Source organism: Xiphophorus maculatus, chromosome 19, assembly GCF_002775205.1.
Source record: "Xiphophorus maculatus strain JP 163 A chromosome 19, X_maculatus-5.0-male, whole genome shotgun sequence".
Classification (NCBI taxonomy): Eukaryota; Metazoa; Chordata; class Actinopteri; order Cyprinodontiformes; family Poeciliidae; genus Xiphophorus; species Xiphophorus maculatus.
In genome coordinates this window covers 26,238,980-26,263,409 of record NC_036461.1, presented here as the reverse complement: position 1 = coordinate 26,263,409, position 24,430 = coordinate 26,238,980, and the positions used below count along the sequence as shown (strand labels likewise).

Here is a 24,430-nt window from a genome sequence, read left to right as displayed (position 1 = left end):
ATAAGGCACAACTAACCTATTAGTAACTTTTCAGAAAGACAGAGGAGCTTGTTTTAAGTAAATAATTCGCTAATATTGATAAAATTCACTAGCAGATCTTTTCACTATAACAAGACATTTTTTCATATGTTATAAATGAAATAATTTGCAAGTGGAACTAGTACTTTTTAAAATCAATATTATGAAATTATTTACTTAAAATAAGCTTGTATATCTTGCTGAAAAGCTACTTGTAAATGAGCTTTGTCTTATTTCAAATGTACTAAGATACATCCACTGGAAACTAGACAAAATATCCTTCGTCAGAGTTTTTTTTTAATGTGCATTTTATGAGATACTTTGACGTGTCTGTGCTTCTTTCTGCATTCGAGTTCAGTTAATTTTCCTCCGTGCTGCTTTATCTGATCCTGGGAACGGCAGAAGAGCTGGGAAAGGGAGTCGCAGCCGATCGACAGTTGCCTCAGGTATGAACAAACGAATAGGGAGGAGGGGAGAAAACAAAATTCAGCACATAATACTGTGGGTGTTGGTCAGTGTAATGTAGAGAAGAGGAGGGTGAGGCTGAGGGGGGGGACAAAAGGTTCAAGGCTGGGTCACTGCACTGGGCTCCTTGTCATAGATGTAGCTGCCCACGCCGCCAGTGTTGACGCCTGGAGAGACCAAAAAGGGAGAACAGCGGGAGAACAGTCAGGAGGGCAGCAGAGAGGAGGAGGGGAAAAACAAGGTAAAACATCAGCAGGACGGGTCGCTGCACAGTCACAGTGGGAAAGGCTTTTTTAGAAACACTTGTGTGACATTCTCTTTCAAGTGTCAGTTGGAGATTCGTGGGTCGACAGCGCCCCCTAGCGGTTACCTTTGGGTCCAAAGAGGACGGCGTAGCAGGGTTTGTGGCAGTAGGGCTGGCCGTCATGCTGGAGGGGGGGAGGAGACGACGACAATTAGTTTGACAATTTACTCTGAAATGGAATGAAATAATAATAATAATAAAAAAAAACATAACAAAACTCTCACAGCTACAGATTAACGTAACATATACATGGACAAAAATCAGACTACAGCTGATTTGTACTGCCTCTACAAAATGGCAGCAAAAATCTTCTGGGGGATCAAATCTTGACCTTTGTAGATTATATTTCTTTTATTAGAGAGCTTCTAAATTAAACCATCTACGAGACAGAAGATGATTTCAGACGTAATAAAAGACTTGAAGAAGTCTGCTATTGGGAATATGAAGTGACCTTTTCAATTAATTCCTCCTCAGAATAGCTCATAATGTTAGCTTGGAGGTGGAAAAGGTGGGGATTTGTGCTGTCAATATTTCCAATACGCTACTGCCTTACTTGATTGTGGTCACTTATGTTGTTAGTTTTTTGGCAAGTATTGCTTATCTTTTAAAAACCACTGTCCAGTCTAATTTTATTTTTCCTGATAAAAATACACACTCGCAAAAAACACACAGCTGGGTATTAATGTTCGGACGTCCATTGTGGGATTTTATATAATTTTTTTTTTTTTTTTTTTTAGAACAACATTGAAAAACTGCTAAATACGCTTTGTTTATGTTTGGGTTGATGACATCACAAGAAAAAAAAAACAGCATACCGGTACTTTACTTTGAAATAATCTTTTAATTTCACCAACATGTTTCCTCTGACTAAAATAAATATTAACATTTTAAGACATAACATCAGTGTGATGGAGAATCTGCATGGGAAGGGTGATGGCAAGAAGGACTAGAGGAGACGTGCAAAAAGCATCAGCTACCATGATTAAAGATCTTTCAATTTATTATTGAGGAGGGTATACATAATTGTCAATACAGGATTAAATTTTTTTTTTATGTAGAAAATTGTTCATTATCTTATGTCTGATTTTCTACCAGAAACAAACATCTCAGTTGAACGAGAATGTGCATTTTTACATCTAAATCTGCTCTAAGTCAGTGATGTTTTATGAATGATGGTTTTAATTTAATATTTCTAACAGTCCTGTATTAGGCTGCACAGTAAGAACCCAAAACCTAATGTGAGTTGTCACCTCTGCGTGGCTGCCAGGAGCCAGAGTCTTGCTGCACCTCTCACAGCGCAGACAGGGCCGGTGCCAGTCCTTCCCCAGGGAGGTCACCTTCTCAGCTAAAGGGACGGAAACCAGACACATATTTCATACATCTGTGAGACGCCTCGTTACGCGCTTTGCACACGTCCGCGCCGCTTCCTGTAACGATCTTTGCGATTCTGGGTTGTTTCAACGACTCACCAAAGTACACCTTCTTGCTGCATCGAGGACAAAGGTTGGCCTCGCCGGAGAAAGTGGTAATGCTGCCAGCTGCAGAAAATAATCAAATAAAAATGACCCCTGGAGGTAAGTCTCTGAAGAACCAATGTAAAAAAACAAAAATGAATGAAAACTGATGAATGAGTATTAGTCTGGCCCTGCTAGGCGTGAACTCCTCTGGGGCAATAATGAAAGAACAGGAAAGAAATGTTACGTTTTTATGGATTTCAAGGGAAGCTTATATAAAACACCCAAATATTGCCAAGTTCAGACACTTAACTCATTGTTTCCTATCCGAGTGTGAGATGACAAGAGATGTGACCTAATTAAACGGAAGCTTCCATGTTTTCCACACAAACATGAGGCTCAGTAGACCGATGGATCCAAAACATGAAGTATTCACACTCAGAACCTCTCCACATTTTCTCATGCTACATTTTATTTGATAGCTAAACACAAATTAGAGCTTAATTGCAAAACATGGAAGAACAATTAGAAATGATTTTCAAAAATGTTCACATCTAAAAAATAATAATAAAAACCAAAAAAAGTGTAACACATTTGTATTTACCCCCCTTTTATCCTGAAGCTCCCTAAGTTCTGTGCAGCCAGTTACGTGCTGCGTCTAATTTACTAATTAGGTGCCCAATTAAACATCTAAATTTCCAAATAGGTGCCTTGGAGGGCATCTAATTACATAAAACATAAAATCCCCCTGTGTGTTATTTAATCTCTGTGTAAATCCAGCTGTTCTTTGTTAGAGAGGATTAGTGAACAAACAGCGCCATGCAGACAAGGAACACAGCAGACAGGAGGAAGTTATGGAGACGTCTGAAGCGGGGTTAGGTCACAAGCAACATCTCAAGCTTGGAACATCTATCAGAACTTTGTTCAATCCAAAGTCTGAGACAGAAATGACATCCTAAAACTGCGCGAATCTGGCAGGCTGTGCCACGGCAGCTTTAATAAGGGCAGCAGCTGATGGGGCCAAATACCGATGCACACCACACTTTTTAGATTTCAATATTTAAAACATTTTGAAAACTATCTTTGATTTTCACTTCACAGCTTCACAGCTACATGTTGCTTGTTTATCACATAATATCAAGTTGGGCTAAAGCAATTAATCAGAATCGATTATCAAAATGATTGTCAACTAATTTAGCAACTGATTAATTGATAACTATAGACTAAAAAAAGAGAGAACAATATACTCAGAGCAGTAATTAAGCCAAAGCTGTCCAAAAAAAAACATACATTTTGTTTTTAAGATAAAAAAAACAAAACTTTTGTAAACATGTACTACCTAGAACTCCTCAAATGGCAGTTTTAGTTCCACCTGGTTCAAATTATATATACGTATTAAAAAAATCTATGAAGCACCTTTTCCAACTAATCAGTTGATCCAATAAATAATCAACAAATCAGCACTATACCGTTCAATCTATGAAGACCCATTGACATGTTGCTAGAATTTTTTTTCTTTTAGCCGCAGATGCATATTTGCTGCAAATGATGAATATTGCCTGCTGCTATCCCAGTTTGGGCAATAAAGTGTTGATTTTCTTATTTAAAAAAAGAAACTCACTTCTTTGTTTATTTGCATCCTTGAATGTATTTCCAATATTGCATAAAAACTGATTCAATTGGTAAGTTAAAAATCTACAGACTACGGCAATTTTTAAAAATCAGGTCAATCATCGTAAAAAAAAAAAAAAAAAAGAGGGAATGATCGATTACTCAAATAATCATTAGGTGCAGCCTTCATATCAAACTCCCAAACAAAGAGAACGTCAGATCATTTTCTCGCGTAGATTTTAAACCAACAGCAGAATTTTAATGAACACTTCATCTGAAATACCTTTTGATGGCGCCTTTGGCGCGTACACACGCTTCTCTTCAACTTTAGAGGCTGAATCCCCACCAGTGTTGTCGTTGGCTGGAGCATCGTACACATAAGAACCTGCTCCTCCAATGTTAACACCTCGAGTAAGAAGATAAAAGAAGATTTAGAATTGCACAAATTTAGTTGATATAATATCCATTTGATGAATTATCTGCATTCAAATGTTCCAGATTATATTTTAGTATAACACGTACAGCTGTAAGGAGCCAAATATAGAGAGTTACATGCATCTAATCAGCCGAGAAACCCCGCATAAATAAATCAAATGGGTTTTTAATAATGTAACGGTGTGAGAGGGGAATGCAGTTCACCTTTTGGCCCAAAGAGGGCAGCATAGCATGGTTTGTGGCAGTAGGGCCTTCCATCGTGCTGCAGGGAGAGAGAACATATCATCGTTAGCAGGAGAAAACCCCCAAACTGATCCACTTGAGTACATAAAACACACCCATCTGACGCAGAAAGGAAGCTGCACATGATGTGTGTGTGAAGTCATAACGTTCGCACACTTTCCCGGTGTTAAAAATGTTGCCGATGGAGGAACAAGTCCAAAAATGGAGCTTTATTAATTTTTTTATCCTTCTGCCACCTAATGATGAAGTCATTGTCACAGGGAGCTTTAACCCAAAAATAACGAGCGCTACTGTATCCAGGGAACTGGTCTCTGTTGATGAATTCACACACACACACACACACACACACACACACACACACACACACACACACACACACACACACACACACACACACACACACACACACACACACACACACACACACACACACACACACACACGTCAATGGGAGCTTTGTGTCTGCACATGTGTGACAGACATCGTGTTTCCACTCCCAAGGAAAAAGGGGGAGGAAAAAAAAAATCCAAATTGTGACATAAAATGTCTTGAATCCGATGCACACTGGGAATGTGTCAGCCACCGCAGGAACATGTGATGGGCGAAGAGGATGATGGGTGAGGGGCCACCGGTCTGTGTGCAGGTTCCGATGCCCATAGATGAGAAAAATCACTAAGCAGGAGGCGAGACCTGCAGGGTGATGAGTGGAAAACCAGACACTGCTCACTTTGCCCTGGCCACCTGAGCTCTTTCTTTTTTTTCTTTTCTCTCCCTTGGAGGACAGCGAAGAAGAAAGAAAAGGTTGCTCTCTGACTTTAATAATGCATCACCCGTGACAGGATCAGCTGTTGTTAAAGCCGCCACACTCTCCCTCTCGCCCTCGTGTTCGGGTTTTATGAGACTCGCAAAGGTACAGAGTCGGACTCCTACTCTGACGTCTTTGTCAGGATCCGACTGTACGGACAAGATGCGAAGTGAACTCAAAAATGGATTCGCCACTGAAAGAAAAGCCCACTTTCTTCCCAGCAGTCAAACCTCCCACACTGTCACACACACTTAAGATTTGCTTCAACCCTGTGCTCTGATTTCTGAACCACTGCTCACCTTTCAGCTGGTAAATAATCTCTGAAGGTTTAGCTGCTTTACTTTTTATTTTTTGCGGACAAATTCCCTGTCATCCATTTCTGGGTGAGTTATTACTTAATAAGACCTCTATTTATTAAGTCAAAGTTCATGTTTCTTCTAGGATTTCCGTTGTGTTTGATCCTGAAGAACCCTGGAGTCAGCAGCAGTTCAGGAACGACCCGTCGCTGCAGGTTACGTAAAAGAACAGGACCATATTTCCTTCCTGTATTGTCTGAGTTTAATCATTTTAGATGGCTGAAAATAAGAGCAGTGCGATAGAACGAGTTTACATTTGAGGCACAGTTAGCTGAGCCTTCTAAAAACATTGTGACACATTGAACTTTTCCAGTTTCTCACATTACAACCAGAAACATCAACGTATTTCATCAGGATTTTATGTAATGGAACAATAATGTCCGTGATAAATGAAAGAACATCCATAGCATGAGGCTACCGAAACACTTTTTTCACATTGGGGTGGACGTTTTGTTTCACTAATTAGATGCCTTCTGTGGAATATAATTGGTTATTTAGGTGCCTTGTTAGTAAATTAGTTCAGTGCAGCCAATCTTAACTGACCTAAAACAAGAGAAATACATTTGTTCAGACAGTGAGATTTTTATTATCTTTAAAAATGCGGTTTCAACTGTAAATAACGCTTTCTAAATTTAGGCTTTTAATCAAACGTTAGATTACACTTTAATATTAAACTGTGCAGTTTGAATATCAGGCACTTTCAAGGGTTTTTATACAGAAATCAAGCACTTTCCAAACCTCATACACCTAATAGAAATTCAATACTTTTCTAGGTTTTCGAGCACTCATACGAACCCTGTATATTGGAAACGGCAAAAAAAAATATAAATAAATAAAATTAAATAAAACATTTTTAGGTTTTTGCGGTTGGAGAAACTGATTTGGCTCGACTCATTCTGTCCCTGATCATTCTGACCTTTTGATGAGCAGCTCATGAGTGTACCGCCATCATGTGTGTTACCCGTACAGGCAGCTTCAGAGCATCATCAAGGCCCATTAGGCTCAAGTGATGACTGCCGACCCCGTAAGTGATGCAGCTGACCCTAAAGCAGCTAAAAGAGCCAGTGCTCATCAGCAGAGTGCCGAAAGCTTGCAAATGTAGATGAGAAGTAGACCTTTAAGTCGCTGCAGTTGAAAACAACTGGTAGCTTTTATTCCATTTGCAAGAACATGAACGTATCTGAACATACGAGTGTCTCACTTTGACCGGATTTGAAGCTGTTAAAGATTAAATCAAACATTTTAAACCAGCACACGCGCTAATTTGTGACCACTAGGATTTATAGACGCTAACTGAGTCCAGATGGTTCTGATGTTCCAGCGGTGTTGCGTTAAAAAAAACGACCAAAAAACAAAAGCAAAAACACCTCTGAATGTGCTGGAACAAATAAAGCCATGCTCTTTCAGGGTCAACTACGGAGACTTGTCACGTCCCATGTTGGAGGTCGCCTCAGGGGGAAACTGCTGCCCTTGTTTAGCCCACAGACGTCAGGCCGCTCTGGGCCGCATCCTGTCCTCCTTTTAAAGCGGCAGTCCTCGTCCTTCTGGGGTTCACAACCTTCCACATACCGCGCCTGAGACGATAACAAACAGCACTCCCGGACAATCTCTTTAAACATTTCTTTCCAGAAGAAACGTCACCCGGCCTCGAGTTTCCATGACGACGACCGGGCAGAGATTCGTTTCCCTGTTAAAGTAAGAGTCATGGCGTGGGGAGGGACTTGGATGCCCTCCACGGAGCGAAGGGTGGCGGGAAGAGCGAGCGAGGGCCTCAGAAAGAGATTGTGTGCGACTACTGTACTGTAATCAGGCAGAGATTAAACAGCAGACAAGCATCCTCTGGGGTCTGCGGGGGGAAACTGCTTTTGTGTCCAAAGAGGTTGAGATCACATCCTCTTTGACCAAAAGGAAGAAAAAAAAAAAGCGGGAGATCAAGAAGAGTGTTTCAAAGAAAAAACATAGTTGCCCGGGTCATGAATGGGTAAATCAAAAAGGATGAGATGAGAGAATCCTCAAAAGACAGTGAGCAGTGCAGCGTCAGGGGAAACTGACTGAGATGTGATACTGCAGTCTGACTGTGCAAGCCAGAGAGGGAGGATCTGAAAACGGCTCATCCTGCAGGGCTAAAGGGAGTAAAACTTCCCATGAGGACCCAACATATCGACAGACACTACGAGACACACAAAACAGGCCCGGAAAACGGAAAGCAGAAACAAATATATCCGGTGACAGATGCACAAGGACTGTGACATATCATGACTCAGAGAAAGAAAAATAACACTCCGATACGTCACAGGACCTTTTAAAAGAGACTACAGACTCTGATGTTACACGACACTTCAGGTCCAAAAGGCCAAAATTGAGAGATTCTGTCTGTAAGTCTGATAATCACCAAGCAACAATCGATCCTGGCTCTTAGAAGTTACAATAGCAACGAATGGACTGCAGGAATACTAAAGTCCTAAAAGTTGCAGACCTTTGACTACTGTGCCATGTCGTCTCGTTTACGGTAGTACTGGTGGATGTTTTGACGCTGGTGAAAAAAGAAGACAGAATAAACTGGTCAGCCTCGACGAAAAAAACTTTCTGAAACACCGACGTCTTCCCAAAAAAGTAATCAAATAACTCAATGCTTACTACAAGGTTCAGGGCCACAGAAACGTAGGAAACAGGAGAAACATTTCACAGATGTTTTGTCAGCACCCGGTCGACTGGAACAAGCTAGTTAGCTGCAGCCAGCTAGTAACATCTGCTACATCTTGAACATTTCAGTAAATGTTCAAGATGTCAAATGTTCATGAGGAAGCTCTGAAGAACGTTTCAGTGGTTCACCTCACGTGTAAAATATCCTAAAGTTCTTTTTCCATTGATGACATCACTGGTTTTACTGTCCTAGTTTTGAATTATTCACGAATCTTATTAATGTAAAGTGTCTTTGTCATGATTTTAAACATTTCTTTTTAATGGACTATATTGCACTGGATCAAATCGGATGCACTTTGGCGTCCATTGTAAATGAAGGTTCTAGGCTTTTTTGAGGGTTGAATCAAAAATACTTTTCAAGAAATCTGCAGCTTGTGCATGTTTGTAAAAAAAAAAAAAAACGTTCTTTAGCTTTTAGTTATAGTTGAGGTTTTCCACTGTTGTTTCATTTTTTTATTTATTTTGACCTCAATCACTCTTTTATCTGGTCATATTGTCATGTGTTATTGTAGTTTATATTTTGGTAAAGTTAACTGTGTGTTCTTGCTCTACTTTGTGCAGCACTTTGGTCAACAATCATTTTGAAAGTATAATAATATAAAAAAACAAAAGGCTGACTTGACTTCAAGAAGTCAGAGCAGGATTCTCTTGCAAAAAAAAGATTTGTAATGTCAATGGCATTTTCCTGGTAAAATAAAAAATAAAAACATTCATGAATAATGGTTGAAACAAATGAGCTCATAAAGCAAAAACAGCTCCTTTCTCCGACACAATGTCTATACGGCAATTGAAACAAATTTGAAGAAAAAACTAATATTTTATGTTTTCATGGAGAGAGAAAAAAAACATGCATTCAGGACTGGTAAAGCTTCAAACGCAGCCAAGTGATTCCACAAAGAAGTTTTTTTTTTTTTTTCTTTCTCTGAGCTCTTTCGCAGTTTGATCCCACTGACCTCTGCGTGGCCTCCTGCGGTCAGAAGCTTGTTGCAGCGGTCACATTTGAGGCACAGTTTGTGCCAGTCCTTCCCAAGCGATGACACCTTCTCAGCTGCAAATCAAAGACAAAAGACAGAAGGAAGTGGGATCAATGCAAACATTCACATCAAGAAACATCTGTGCAGATTACTGTGAATAATCCCGCCCTCCCCCTCCGACCCTTTATCAATTGTGCACGTTTGTAGCACAGAGCGCCCTTCAATCAGTCACTGCAGGGAGGAGTGACGTCCCCCATTGCTTCACTATCTACAATAATGATTGGTTTGTGCTGTGTTGTCTCGGGCCTCGATGGGGATGCTGTCATCACGCCAACAGAGGGATTGTTTTCTTGGAGGCGGGAACAGTGGGGATGCCTGTGTACAACACAGGATACGGCGATGATGTCATAGCAGGGTTAACTGACAGCGGCGTTAACCCGTCCAGTTGAAACAGCGGGGGGGATCCATATCTAACCCAGATTCTTTGAATAATCTATTTAAAAAAACAACAACAACAACAAAAAAACACACTCCCTTCCCCCACTCTGATGCACACGACCCCCCCAAACCCATTTCAGTCCACTTCTCCTGCCGTCGTCCGTCCAGACAGGCGAGGGACCCAAAATGTACACTTTAACACAACAAATCACCACTGCCTCCAAACAATGGGCCCCAAGGAGTCGTCCCGGCAGCGGAGGAAACACCTTCTCTTATCAAGGAACAGCAAAAATAGCCGGAAACTTCGGCCCGTTTCCTACATGCCCCAGCTCAGAAAACACACAAACATGTGCGCACGCAGCCAGCTTATATGCAGACATTAAGGCATTCCTCTTGTTCCTCCACACTGCGACATACTGTAGCTTCATGTTATAGTATATATTTATGGAAAGGTTTAAAAAATATATATACTGTGTCTGCAAGCGAAAGATGAAAAAAGAGAAGAGCCTTAGTGGGAATGTACTGAAAAAGAAAAGATATAAATACCATAGATGCACAAATCAGATTTGTGTTTGATTTTAGATCTTGATTTCTTTTTACAGCCTGTACCTGCCTACACAATCTTCAGCACCTTTTCTTTAAAATAGAATATTTAAATGCCGTTGAAAGGATTTCTTTCAAACTTTCTTGATTTGAGTTCAGTTAGGTGCATCAGGAGCAGAGGGGATGTCACACTGTGTTTGTACGAGACAAAAACAGGATTTTGCTTATTTAAAACAACCCATAATTATTACAGACCTGACATATTGAAATTACTTCAATAGCAAGTAACATCAAGAATGTTATATTAGCAGAACTCTAAGGTTTACAAGACACTGCCTGCATTTCCAAATCTAGCATTTTCTATAGCAGACGGTTTTCTATTTAAATAGCTTCTTACATCTCTGCACTCGCTCTGCACTAAATTTGAAACATTTCACTGATACCCAAAATAGCTAACTTTGAGTCTTCCTCCCTCAGTAATAACTTCCACACTGCAGAGTTTTGTGGCTGATGCAATCTGGTATTATTTAAGAAGGGTATGTTCGCTGCTTGGAAAAAGATTGTAATTTTGAGATCCCAATCATATAGTCATTATTCAGTACAAAGTGAGCTGAAAAATATTAAACTCCAAATATTGCCTGGTGCATTTCTAACACAAAAAAAATATGTTAGCGTTGAAAGCTGTCATTTTCTAAAGAAGTCATTTCTGTAAAACATAAACTTATGAAAACTGTGTCTGGGCATTAGATCAATTGCCACATGACTTCACTAAAACATTTATTTAAAACAAAAAATCAAAGTTATTCTATCAAAAATGAATAAAACCCCCAAATAGCCACACGCAACACTTCTTGATTGTAGAAAATTGGCAGGTTTATAGACTATGTCTCCTTTGACCGACTCTCAATGACTTCTTTGTAAACCTGATTAAATCAACTTCCCTCTTTGGGTAATCAAGTTAAATTTGATTTGATATAAATTACAAAGGAATCACATTAAATTATCTAGTGGAAAAAATTCCCTCAGGATTGATTCGAGAGATGAGATTACTCTGTTCTGTCTCCAGTTGCACTCTCCTACGACAAATGGATCACAACAAGACCTGGGGAAAAACTCACACTGTGGGTGGAAGTGGGGTCCTGGAAAAAGACCAAACGCTGGACAACTTCTGAAGTCCAGCAATTTACACAATAAATTGCAGCATGAATAATTTTTATTACTTAAATCAGAGAGAAAATATATTTCAAGCTACAGAAAAGAATCTGCCTTTCAACAGTTTTTCGAAGCAGATAAATAATGTCAAATCACACTTTTCTGGCACAAATATAGTCCTCGGAGCCACAACTCTAGTAAATGGAAACGCACCACCATATTTAGATTTTTAAGGTCATCTTTAACAGAAAACAGATCGGATATTATTCACAACCTAAAAAAAAACAGAAAAAAAAAGATGGAGCGAGAACAGGTCCTCTACACAGAAAACAGAGGTGAGCACCAGGTGCGCTGTTGAAACGCTGTTTACCCCAGGATCATGAAACAGCTGAAATTGGGGGTTCAAGGGAAGAAACAAACACATGACTGAGAGAAAAACCAAAACACAGTTCATGCAATAACATGAGGTGACTGCAGGTGTTGTTTGTGAGCATAAAGATTCTTAGGTAAGAATTCTCTGTAGCTTTTACATCTTGTTATGCAAAAAAGCAAACTTGTCTACAGCTACCTAGGTGTAAGAATAACATTTCGACAACTGCATTGGTGAGGTGAACGAGTAAAGAAACAGACTGATTATGCACAAAAAATGAGACTTTTAGCTGCTTCCATTCACTGCCACCATATTTTAACACATCCTCAGCAACAATGCTGACCAGAATCTTAAAATAAATTTCTCAGTTTATCTGAGAGCTGCATGAATTTTCTTTTTTAATATTTTTGTCAAATTGTCATTCACCACCGTTACCGACAGATATTTGTCTTTGTACATTTGTACATTAACAATTTTGGACAGAAAAATTAACATCCCATAACGTCTGTGCAACACAGTAATTAGTTCCCTTTTCGCTCAAAAAAGTAAAAACAGGATGTGTTCAGTTTCTTTTCAAAGCAGATTTGCATCATTTCCTCTCATGTCTGAGGTCACCATATGACCTCTCAAATGTTGACAGAATGGCGCAGAAACAGAGTACTGGAAAACTGCCTGCGTGTCCTCTGGGAAATCTTTCTGTCAATGACTCATTCACAAAAACGGACACAGAGATTTAAAAGTCAGAGGATGAATGGAAACACACTTCAGGGGGGCTACCGCTTGTTCTCTGTGGATGTCCACTGTTTTACAGCTCCCACTTTGAAAAAGACGTTAATGTAACAAGAAGGGTGAGCTCATCTGGCGTATTAAGTGCAAGAAAAGGGAGGGTAGAGGGGCTGGCCTAGATAAACTGAGTCACTATCTGCCCTCATCATCCTTTATTCAGTCCAAACTAATGCACCAAGAAACAAAATGCGTTACATAACAATAAACAATCACGATATCCTAAAATAGTGAACACGTGGGAACAAATGATGCAAACGAAAATGCTGCAGTGCATGCTCCCGCCTACATGAGGGTAAAAGCCCCCACCGGTTTAAAACAAACAGGCTACGACTCAAAAGGGGGGGCAACTTGACAGAAACTCGCGTTGGCAATGTCAACATTGAAGAGGACGTGCCAGATCCTGTCTGCTCTCTATCCAAAGCCCACCAAAAAGGGGGATTCCTGGGCATGTTGATGTAAACAAAGGGAAAAAAATCCCAGCTGAAAGGTTCTCATGCATCTTACCTGACCTACGCTGACAAGAGCCATGGGGAAATGAATAATTTTCAGTGAACTGGGCTTCTCTTTATTGTCCTATTTCCTTGTAAATGACATGCATCTCTCCTATTGGATGTTCTGCAAGGATTTTGCAGCTGGACAGATTAAATGCGGAAAACTACCTAGAGATATTTAAATGGTCCATAATTTGGGGTGCAAGCATGTAAAGGCCTTCATTTGTGGAAAGGGTTTCATGTGAGATATGATTGCTGCCGAGGCGTTTAGAGGCTCTTCGGATTTGACAGTGTGTTTGTGTTTATGTAATTGAGAGCCGGTGCCTTCAAAAACGAGAATGTCAGCGCTGACTTTTAAATCCCGACAAGCAGAGCATGGTCCCTGCAGTAACGCTGAGCTGGACAGAGGTCGACACCAGAGGTCGATGGATACCTGCACCACTGAAAGCTCTTTAACTTAATTTCTTCATTTGAGCTCTTCGGGATGTTCAGAAGTCTCTGACTGCATTGGCCTTAATCACAGAGCCTTAATCGCTTCCGACTCTCACTTACCAACGCAACTATTACAGCATCGTGCAAATGTATTCACGCCCTTTCAACTTTTCCTCATTATGTCATGTTACAAACACAAACTCTTTTTAGAAGGATTTTATGTGAGACCAAAACAAAATAGTGTATAACTTGAGATAGTAAGGAGATTGATATTAGTTCATTTATACAAATTAAAATCTAAAAAAGAAAAAGGAAAAAAAAGTGGTATTTGCATTCACTGCAAAAACACAAGATCTCACCAAGTATTTTTGGTCTAGTTTCTAATGCAAATATCTTAGTGCACTAGAAATAAGACAAACCTAAAATTGATTAAAAAGATATTGATCAAACCAAAAACTACAAGTTTCACTGGTATTTTATTTCACTTATGGAAAAAATGTCTTGCTATAAGCAAAATAATCTGCCTGTGGAACTAGTACGTTTTTGTCATTATAAAACATTATTGACAAAAAAAAACAAAAAAAACCCTCCTATATCTTGCTGAAAATGTATTTGTAAGATTTTTGCACTAGAAACTGGACAAAAATACTTGTTAAGATTTGGTTATTTGTTGGCAGCGTTTAGCCTTTTTTTACTCTGATGTCTCTACATAAATTAATCCAGACCATGGAACACACCAGAGAGATAAGGAATAAAGTTATAGTGACATTCAAAGCAGACCCTTCACATGGTGATACACAATGGCGGCGGGATGATGCTGTGGGATGTTTCTTTTCCAGGAAAGACAGGGAAGCTGCTCAGAACTAATGGGGAAACAGGAGGTGAAAGTGGGAGAAAACCTGTTAGATGATGGAAAAAATTTGAGAGTGGTGAAAGGTTAAATTTCCAACTGACTGGTCTCTAAATATAGTCAGAAGTACAAAATCAAAGCACATTTTTGTGGTAGAATGGCCTAGTCAAAGTTCAGATCTAAGGGAGAATGGAAAGGCAAGCCACATGCTTTTTCTTTTTTAACTTTTTTGAAAACTATGATTAGCCACGACTTTGTGGGGGTCTATCACATAAAATCCTAAAAAAAAACACATGGAGGTTGATGGATCCGTTAAATATGCAGAGCAAAAAACAGAGCAATAAAAAATACCAACTGCATTAAAAACATTAAGCCAAACCCCAAGAGCAGAAAAGACTTCTACTGTATAAGAAAAAAATTAAATAACACGACTAGCTTGATCTGTAATGAAATGCAAATAAACGAGGCGGCGTTCTTCACAACAAAACAAAAGAAAGCATCTGCATGTCGCTGTAAGCCCTACATAATATTATTTCACACAAGGTTATTTCTGGTAAACTGTAGTCAAATGATTTTAACTAAGGAGAATAAAAAGGTCCATTCAACATCAAATAGATTTAGCATTAGCGAGCATGAATTACTCGTGATTGGGTTTGAGGTCGTTCGAGCATCCATGCCGTTGACGTCACAAAGAGCCTCCTGGAGGTTCTAATTTAATTCTCCCCGTTCGCTTCGGTTGTGAGATGCACTTTTAGTCTAGACTGCCCTCAGACCGGGTTTTCCATAAAGACAGCAGCTTGGGAACAGACCTGCAACAAATGGTCCACAAACACAGCATAATTGGACAGAGCATTAGGAAACGGAGCACTAACGAGCAGCCTTCTGAGGGGAAACATTAAGCCGCATTTCTCCCAATGACTTAATTACCTTTCCCTGATTGTCAGCAGTGACAGAGCAGCTGTGCCAAAGCTGCCGGTGGACTCAGTTTTTTTGGGGGTTGGGGGGGAGAAATTGTCCTCGTTTTTCTCACGAGTGATCAACAAGAACGGAGCGCTGAGCAGAATTTACACAGCCGAATTCACAGCATTTAAAAAAACAACAGGAAGCTGCGTCGGTAGGTCTGGGTTTGGAAATCTAATATGTGTGTTTACTTATCACTCAATAATTCGATCAGGGTGTAACAGGCGGAATTGTGATTTGCTTGACAAGGAAGAGGACAACAGGGCTTTCTGATCAGGAGCTGGTTTCTATAAGAGAAAAATCTGATCATCATTTGGATTCATCAGATAGTAATAACAAGCTACAGTCAGCCATGATGGTTCTGGTTGTGACAAACTTAAGGATTCACCTAATGCTTCACCCTGAGTTTTGTGCTGTCCTTTTGCAGCCTGAGCTAACTTGGACCCATGTGTTCTGCCTTTTCTGCAATAAACCCAACCACACAGCCGTCCCTTCATCTTCTTCTTTACCCTCTTCGTCCAACTAGACACAGCTGTGTCCACACGGGTGTTTGTGATTTCAGCGTGATAACCGTGGCTCCACACACCTGAGGAACAGACTGGAGGCCAATCAGCTTGTGTCCCGGGAGAAACAACAACTAACCAAAGGGAAAAACTAAGCACCCTGTGTTTTCCTGTCTCCATCCGTGTTCCACTCTCTGGAGGAAAAACACCCTCAAGCACTTCTGACCTTTTCCTTCACATAAGCACAATGGGCATTCATGCACCAAAGGAAAGTTCTCAATAGATAAATATGCTGTGAATTTGGTTCATGTGTTTTTTTTATTGTCTGCTCATTACAAAACATTCGAGATGCAAACTCGATATAAAGTTGTACAGAGCATTCAAGGGTGAACATTCTTAGATTAATTACGAAGATGATGAGGCTCAAAAATAACAAAAAACAAAAGAACTACGGACACACAGACTAAGTCTGTCTATTTACAAATACACAGTTCCTTCTTGTTTTACAGTAGAATCATTTTCCAGACTCAAATTCCCAGAATTCTCCATTCTTTACACACATTTTAAAGTTTATAAAAATGTAAAAACAACAATAACAACAAATGTATGGCAAATGCTAAAGTAAACAGGCTTTAGATACAGAACCTATAAAAACCTAAAGGAAGAAAAGGAAAGCAAGAAACCCCAGGAAGGACACAAGAAAGGGAAGAAGAACGGAAGTAAGCAAGGACTAAACAGAAAGAAAAGCACAAAGAAAGAAGGAAGGACACAAGGAAAGCAGAGCAAAACTGAGAAACAAAAAGAAAATGGTGGATACCAGGAAGAAAGGAAAATATAAGAAAAGAAAGATGAGAGAATAGATAAACATAAGGCAGAAAATAAGTAGGACATAATGAACAACCTGAAATGAGGATCTTCCTATCTTTTCTTATTTCCTAAAGAAAGATGGAAAGACAAAGTGAAAAGGGAAAAAGAAAGGACAACAGGAAGGTAAAAAATACACGAAGAAGGAAGAAAGGAAGGATAGACATGAATAGGAAAGGGAGCATTGTGCAGGAACCCTATAAAAAATAGCTTTGGCCAAACTTGATGCAGATTAACAAGGTTTAACAACATATTCTGCTCCTTCTTAATGGGTTCCCTGTGATCGGGGCTGGGGGGTGCGGGGGGCTTTACCAATACTGACAGACCAAAGGAAGTTTATCTTAACTTCATAATAACTTTCAAATGAATATTGTATATCGAATGGCCAGAGGGCAAATGCAGCCTTTAAAACAAAACATACAGATAAACTCAAGGTCGAAGCTACAGGACCAAGGACTGTTTGGAAAACTAAATTTCTTGCCCATTGCATTTCAATTTTCTCTATAAAACTCAATGTCTGAGGTTTCACTAAGGACATTGGAACAAACACCACCTTCTACCAACATCCTCACATTGTTTTACTGAGCTGCGGTTGAGAGCTGGATCTCAGTGTGGAACTCCAGCAGAAAAGATGGCCCTGCAGAGGATAGTGAGGGGATCTGAGTAGGTCATTTTTGTAACCTTACCCTGTGTTTAAGATCTGTTTAAGATAATATCATGATCACAATGTCCTATTGTTATTTATTTTAGGAGGAGAAAACGTCCATTAACTCACAGAAAAGTATGCACAAAGTCATAATTTTCTTTTTTAAATATATTTTTAAAAATCTAGTGGATGGAGATTGAAGAGTAAAGCACCAACAAGAACACTAATTAAAAACAATTACATAAAAAAAACAATAGAGAGACATTGTAGCTTAATATAATTTATGAAGATGTTATTACATTAGATTAACTTTAAAAATGAATTCTGGGAAATTTATTCTGTAAATCCCCCTCAGTTTTATTTTTAGTGTGGCAGCAGTTTTGGGATGTTGCTAAATCTGGTAAAAGTAACATCGGGCTGACCCTGATGGCAGCGTTAACCAACAGAATTGATTTATTTATGGTCGGTACACGCTCGTAGTTCCCTGAGCGGCTCACAGTGACTGTTCAGGTTGGCTGTTCTTTTGTTTCACAGTTACTAAAAACATCTTTTTGGATCCACCTCACTCCCTGTGGCTGATGCAACCTCATAGCAAAACCAGCTCTGGAGGTTGTCCATTGCCTCAGACGAGGCGAGGTTTCCTCTCCGGGCTCACACCCCGTCGCCCCTCCCTTTGTGTACAAGCGAGGCCGACCTTGTGAGTCCCGCTGGCTGATGTAAATGGACTGCAGTTAACGTGCATCCTGCCTGCGCCGACCAGCAGACCCACGGGCGAAGCAGCCACTCGACCGTCCATCTCTCTTTGACTTGTTTCCCCCAAAAGCTGCTTTCCCTGCACCGAATCTCTTCTCCAAGGAAAAAGGGGCACAGTGTCCAAGCTGCGTGCCGTTCAGAAAGATCTAGTGCTTCACCAAACAGGAAGCGGAGTCGTTTCTATGACTTTGCATTGTGCACCAGTTTGCTTTAATTTGATAATGAGTCCCTAAAGGGAAGACATCGCATGAGAGTCCTATAAAGTGCAGACGGTTTTAAGTGAGTCTTGAGGCCTAACTGCATGGACTGCATGTCTGTGTGGCAGGATGGTGCAGAGAAGAAGCTCCAGAGTCTAACAGGTGAAGTTCTAACTCAATGGAAATTTGTTTGTCTGTTTCCACTTTTACTACAATTAAATCAGGTTCTACACTTAGATCACTAAAAATATTGTATGAGATGCATACAATTTTCATCATCTGAATCATGTCCAAACCAAGTGCACGCACCATTTACACAGATTTAAATCTGGAAAACCTCAAAAGTCATCAATTTGGGAATGTGGTGTGTTCCCAAATTGATCTTTCCATTGGATCGATTGGATGCTTTGTTGTCATATCTGCAAAACGGACTCCAGCTATTTCTCTTTACAGTCATCAATAACCCAAAAAACACAAACACGACCCCAAATCTTATCAAGCACCTCAAAGCATGCAATACATGTAGGAGACATGAATAATGATACTAGTCTGATATCTGATTTCACTTCTTTTCCAGCTCCTTCTAGCTGATTACAAACACAGATGTTTGCAGATATTGTTTCCCCCAAGTCATTTGTGCAACAGATTTTACTTTGGTAAGCTGTTTTTCATCGTGATACCTCACTTAAATGCAGCAATAAAGTTGCAGCTTTGTCTAAGCTGTATGCTAACTGGACTAAAAGAAACATGAAATAGAAGGAGTACACACAAAAACTGTATTTTGTTTTTAAAAGATATTAAAAAAAAACTGCATAAAAATGTTCTATCCAGGATGTGTCCTGCTAGAGATGGGTACTGACACCTCTACCAAACCTTGCTGGGATAAGACGATGGATGGATGATTCGTGCCAGCTGGCTGTGTGGCAATTATGCCGAAAAAAGCTTTTTCTTTCCCACCATCACAAATGTAAACATATGACGTTTGTGAAACTCTACTGGGAGTTTAACTGGAATTGTGTGCATAGTCCTGTCACAATAATCAATAAATTAATTAATCGCATGATAAATTAAAATAAGCTCAATAATTTCCATTGGCATGGTTTATTGTTTTCCTGTTTTCTTCTCTTTCTACCAAAAACTGAATGATAAAGTCTTCAGTTTGGTGTTTTGGTTTCAACTAGCCCTTTTTTTGAAAGACAGTTCTGTTGTTTTATTTACTTATCTTTGATATTTAATGTCTCCCACTTCCAGTATTAAATGTTCATTACAATTTAAAGTTAATTGCTTTTTGAAAACGTGTTCTTGCATTATTTTGCCATTATCATGACATTAGCTGAAAATGGTCTCAAAACAACATTATCAGTTATCGCAGTAATTTCTTTATTTATCGTCCAGCTAAATTTGTTATTGTGGCAGGTCTATGTGTGCATTAAAAACCAGATTGGGCTTTTCAGTAGCCAACACTCCAATGAAAGAAATGCCACTCTCTGTATATGTTCTAACCTTGAGAAATTTTACAGTTTAAGATTAAGTGCCACTCTGAAATAGTAAGTGGAATTTCATTCCACTTCAGAACAGGGAGAATACACTGTGCATTAGGATGAAGAACCGACTGTGCTCCTCTACTATGTTGCGTAACAAGTCAAACCGCAGCAATGGTTGTACCTGTGTGGAAAGCAGTGGTAAAAGATGAACCGTCAGCACCAAGCTTAATGTCATGTCCATTAGAGGATCATATTTGTGCCTCATAAAGGCAGAGAAAGAGGACCCTCGGTGACTGCCGCACAGGAGCTGGTGGGTTATGCAATTCCAAAAACGCAGGAGGAAAAAACCTCAAGAAAAGGTGTTACATAACCGACAAAGCACATTCACCCAGCCCACTGGGCAGCCAAGTGGAAAACATGGTGCTCTAGCATTGACAAAAAAGTGGGATAAGTATTTATCCCACCCCAAGGCGTATTGTGCGGGATAAAAGTGGGAATAAAAGGGAAGAGGAGTGTGGGAAACGGACCGCTGGCCTTTCGTCCCCTCGTTCTGGTTAGACCGAGGGGACGAAGGTACTCGGGCTCTCTGGAAAGAGAACCGTGCGCAGAGACAGGAAGAGCCCTGTGTGAATAGAGATGTCGCCTCTCATTAGAATGCATGAAGCACTCAGGGAGTCTCCGCTTAAAGAAAGGCAAAACCATCTCACCCTGCTTCCCCCATTCCGTGCAGTTAGAGCGGAAAGGAAAGTGAAGGAGGAATTACAGGTCCTGGGCCGCCACCAAGAGACTGAGAGGAGTCGGTGGATAAAAGAGAGAAAGAAGAAGCTCACACAGGAGCTCCATTAGTTCCCATTAAGTCCTCGTTTATTCAGTTAGCGGCCAAAAGATGCATTGGCCCTGTTTGTCGTGCAAACGATACAGATCAGCTGAATTCAGGCTTGGACTCCATCACATGGCCTGAATTCCCACTGAGCCTGGCTACATGTCTGCCTAGAGTCCCCCCAGTGTATTATTACAAGCATTTCTGTCCCCAACCAGATGCGAGGCCACAATGTGGACATGTGGAATTCAACCAACCATACCCATACAATCCCCTGAGACCTTCGCATTCTTTCAATACCAACGCTGACGAGGGATTTCCTTTTTTTTTTTTATTTATTCCTGACGTTTTTCTTTTGGGGTCCCTGAAAGCAAATCAGCATTTTAAGTTTCAGAAACTCCAGAAGTAGAGGTAACATTTTCCCCTTAAGTTGCAATTAAGCTAAAACGTCAGTGCCCAATAAAGCTTCAACGGAAAACCAGAGGAATTTCCATCCCAGCCGCGGCTCACCACTGCCCTTTGAAAAAGCATTTCTATTTAGAAAAGATGAAGAAAAAAAATATTTGGAGTTAAATAATGAATCTACTGTTGCTTAACCCCAATACAGAGGGAACCAGATGGAGAGCCAGGTGGGTTTTTACAGGCAAGTAGGAGCTTTTTAGAACACATCCCAAACCAACAACGCATGAAGAAAAAGGAGAGCTAAACAAGACAGGAAATAGACAATTTTCTCCACCAATGACACACTTTTGAGAACATTTGAAAAATTAAAGGCGTAGTCGTGGAGAGAAGAGAGTCTTTGTTTGGGAACTTTGGTGCATCATATTTGCTTTTTGCAGACAATGCGGTTCTGCTGGCATCCTCAGCCAGTGACCTTCAGCATGAAAGCATTTCAAAACTGGACATTAAGGAGCTGTGAGAGTAAACCTGAAGTTCTGATGAAAACGAAAAAGATGGATTGGGAGGTCAGTCTCTGCGGTAGAGTTCAAGTTCCTCGCCATCTACCACAAATGACAGTGGAACGGATGAAGACAGCTGGGCTAAAATTCCTTCATAGGGAGATTGGACTTACCCTTTTAGATATGGTCAGGAACTCAACCATTCCAGAGGAGGTATAAGTAAAGCCTTTAATCCTTCACATTGAAAGGAGTTATGATCTGTATGAGATTCTGATAATGATCTCAAGACTGACAGTTTGCTCCATTAGCCAGGGGAGCTCTGACAAGAGCTGCTGCTCTTCCACATCGAAAGGAAAAATCTGGTCAAAAGAGCAAAGCTCTCGATTTTCCGATGCGTCAACAAGTCATTTGACAAAGGACCAAAAAACAAAGATCTAAAAATACTGGTCTCGCTAAATCCCAAACATGACATATAGTTCATGACCAAAACAAACACACCTTGCATAAAAATGACTGAGATTAGCTTCCTTCATTGGTTGGCTTGGCTAACCTTTAGAGATAAGGTGAATATCTTGATTATCGAAGGGGAGATCTCATAGTCGAACCACTGCCCCTCCACATAGAAAGGAGTCAGTTGAAGAAAGAGCTGAGCCAAATAGCGAGATTCTACATTTCTTAGAACCATCCAATCTTCTCTAATATTAATAAGAGATGGATCAAGTCCAAAAGAACTGGAAAGAAGAAGGTCAGAGATAAGCTAAGGACATCCAAGTAAAGTCACCAGTCCTCCAGGGCAAAAGGAGTCATCTGAGATAGCTTAGGCCTCTGATCAAAAGATCACCCTCTGGAGGTTTTCCAGCCACTTAAAACTCAGCGTCTCTGGGTAGAAGTCTTCTATATCTTTGTGGACTTTTTACCTTTGAAGCACCACAACCTCATAAGGAGAAGACAATGGACAAAAGGATTGATCATCACACTCACTCATGTCTGCCTTGTAACTTCTACATTCCTGCAGACTTGTTAATTCACCCCTGCTCAGAATTCCTCACCTTTTTCACAGGCAAAGTAATTGTAAGGAGTATGTGTGTGTGTGTGTGTGTGTAGGTAGCCCTGCTGAACTTATGTTACAGTATCTGACAGTCTTTAGGCATGCTGTTATTGCTGCAGGTCAAATGTTACTCCCACCCTGACCTCTCCCATTCCTCCTTACGCATTTCACAGACGCGCTCTATAATGACTGAAACGTTAATATTGTCATTAGCGCCTCCCTGCACTCCTCCATGACCTCTTCATCATCTTCATCATTTGCTCCACCCAAGCAAGACACACCTCACACAAAAATAACTGACCCGGACCAAAGTGCGTTACATAAAGACAAATAACACACACCAACGGGGAGCGGTGACTCACACGCTGCAGAGAATTAAGGCTATGCAGAGAAGTGAATACTCATATGTTTGAAATCTGTAAATAAATCTTATTTGTAGGGATATTATTCCATGCCAGTGATTCCCGGGACCCGGAGGATGAGGAGCAGCTGCGATGTGTGCTGCGGGCCGCTTCTGTTACGTAACAGTCCTTCCATCCACTCACATAATTGCTTTTGACCCCCACTGATGAGCGCTGTGAATTGCGTAGAGCTGTGCTTTCTGTGTTTTTTCCAACACAAACAGAGGATTATAAAAAAAATTCAACAGCACAAGCTTAAATTTGAAAAAAATAAAAAATAAAAATCTACAGAGGAGGATGCACACGAAGAGCAGAGGACGCAAATTACTGTTTATGTTGAGAATCTGAGCTCCTATAATCTAGGCACATCTCAAACTGTAAGCGTCTTTTCATAAAACAGAGCATATAAGTAGTAATCATCCTCGCTGTATGGAAGTATGAGTCAGAACTCTCGTCGTGTGGGTGTTTTGATTTCTCAGTTTTGTTTACAAGGATGAAAAAGATGTACATTTCCAGGTTTCCATCCCACTGACGCAGCGTGATGTTGCTACCATCTTCTGTGAGTGGACACTCTTAGCATATGGCTCTCTTGGCAGTAGGTCTCTGACAGCTATTCTCCAGAGCCAACCGCCGAGCTTGGAGCTTTACCAAACACAACAAATTAAAAATGGCACAGATCAGACTCAGAGCGGGATAAATCCTTCATCTGATCTGCAGCAGACGGCACAAGCATCACAAATTTCCACACTGATCATCCCTTGCTGACATAAAGAGGAGTCATTCAATGAAAAATGTGTTTGTTTACTTTCTTTTTGATCATTAACCCCTTTCAAATACACAGCTTTTGGGTTTCACAAAGTTTGTTCAAGTGAATCATTTACTTTTCCAGTGACTATGACCCCTAAAATTGGCTCAGTGAAAGGAATGCTGAGGACTTCTGTGAGGGATCCTTAGGGAAAACTAAGAAAAGTATTTCCCGCCAGTACAGTGATAATTTATCACAGCAGACAAATTTGACCAAATATGTAGGGGCATTGTGTGGAAGATTTGCTCACACTGTAAACTTTATTTTTTAAAAAGCAGTGTTACTTATAATGCATCTTCATAATTGTCACATTAAACAATCGACAACATCTAAAAATAACACTGCATAACACGAACGGACCCAAATGTTTACCGTTTAAAAATGTTTACGTTTAAATTGGCGACACCGTTATTATTAGTCAAACGTAATTTAAGCACACAAAACTCAACTCTATATGCATAACTCACCGAAATACACCGTCTTGTCGCACTTGGGACACTTTGAGGCCATGTTGGAGATGTAGGAAAGACGGGGCTACTAGTTCTGTCTGTCCACCCGGGATTTCTCCTCTCCTCGTGCTCTGGTTCTGCCAAAACAGCAAGTGTCCCGCCGTCCACAGC

General features: G+C 40.3%; 1 protein-coding gene across 1 annotated transcript; it reads right to left on the bottom strand.

The window, feature by feature from the left end:
- Positions 1-293: 293 nt before the first annotated feature.
- LOC102231155 (cysteine-rich protein 2-like) lies at positions 294-24,430 on the bottom strand. Its single transcript, XM_005799250.2, has 8 exons — positions 24,278-24,430; positions 9,348-9,442; positions 4,492-4,549; positions 4,136-4,258; positions 2,257-2,325; positions 2,038-2,132; positions 854-911; positions 294-650 (listed from the first exon to the last, which is right to left on the bottom strand). Exons 1-8 carry the CDS (start codon positions 24,318-24,320, stop codon positions 583-585), a joined length of 609 nt encoding a protein of 202 aa, XP_005799307.1. The 5' UTR covers positions 24,321-24,430; the 3' UTR covers positions 294-582.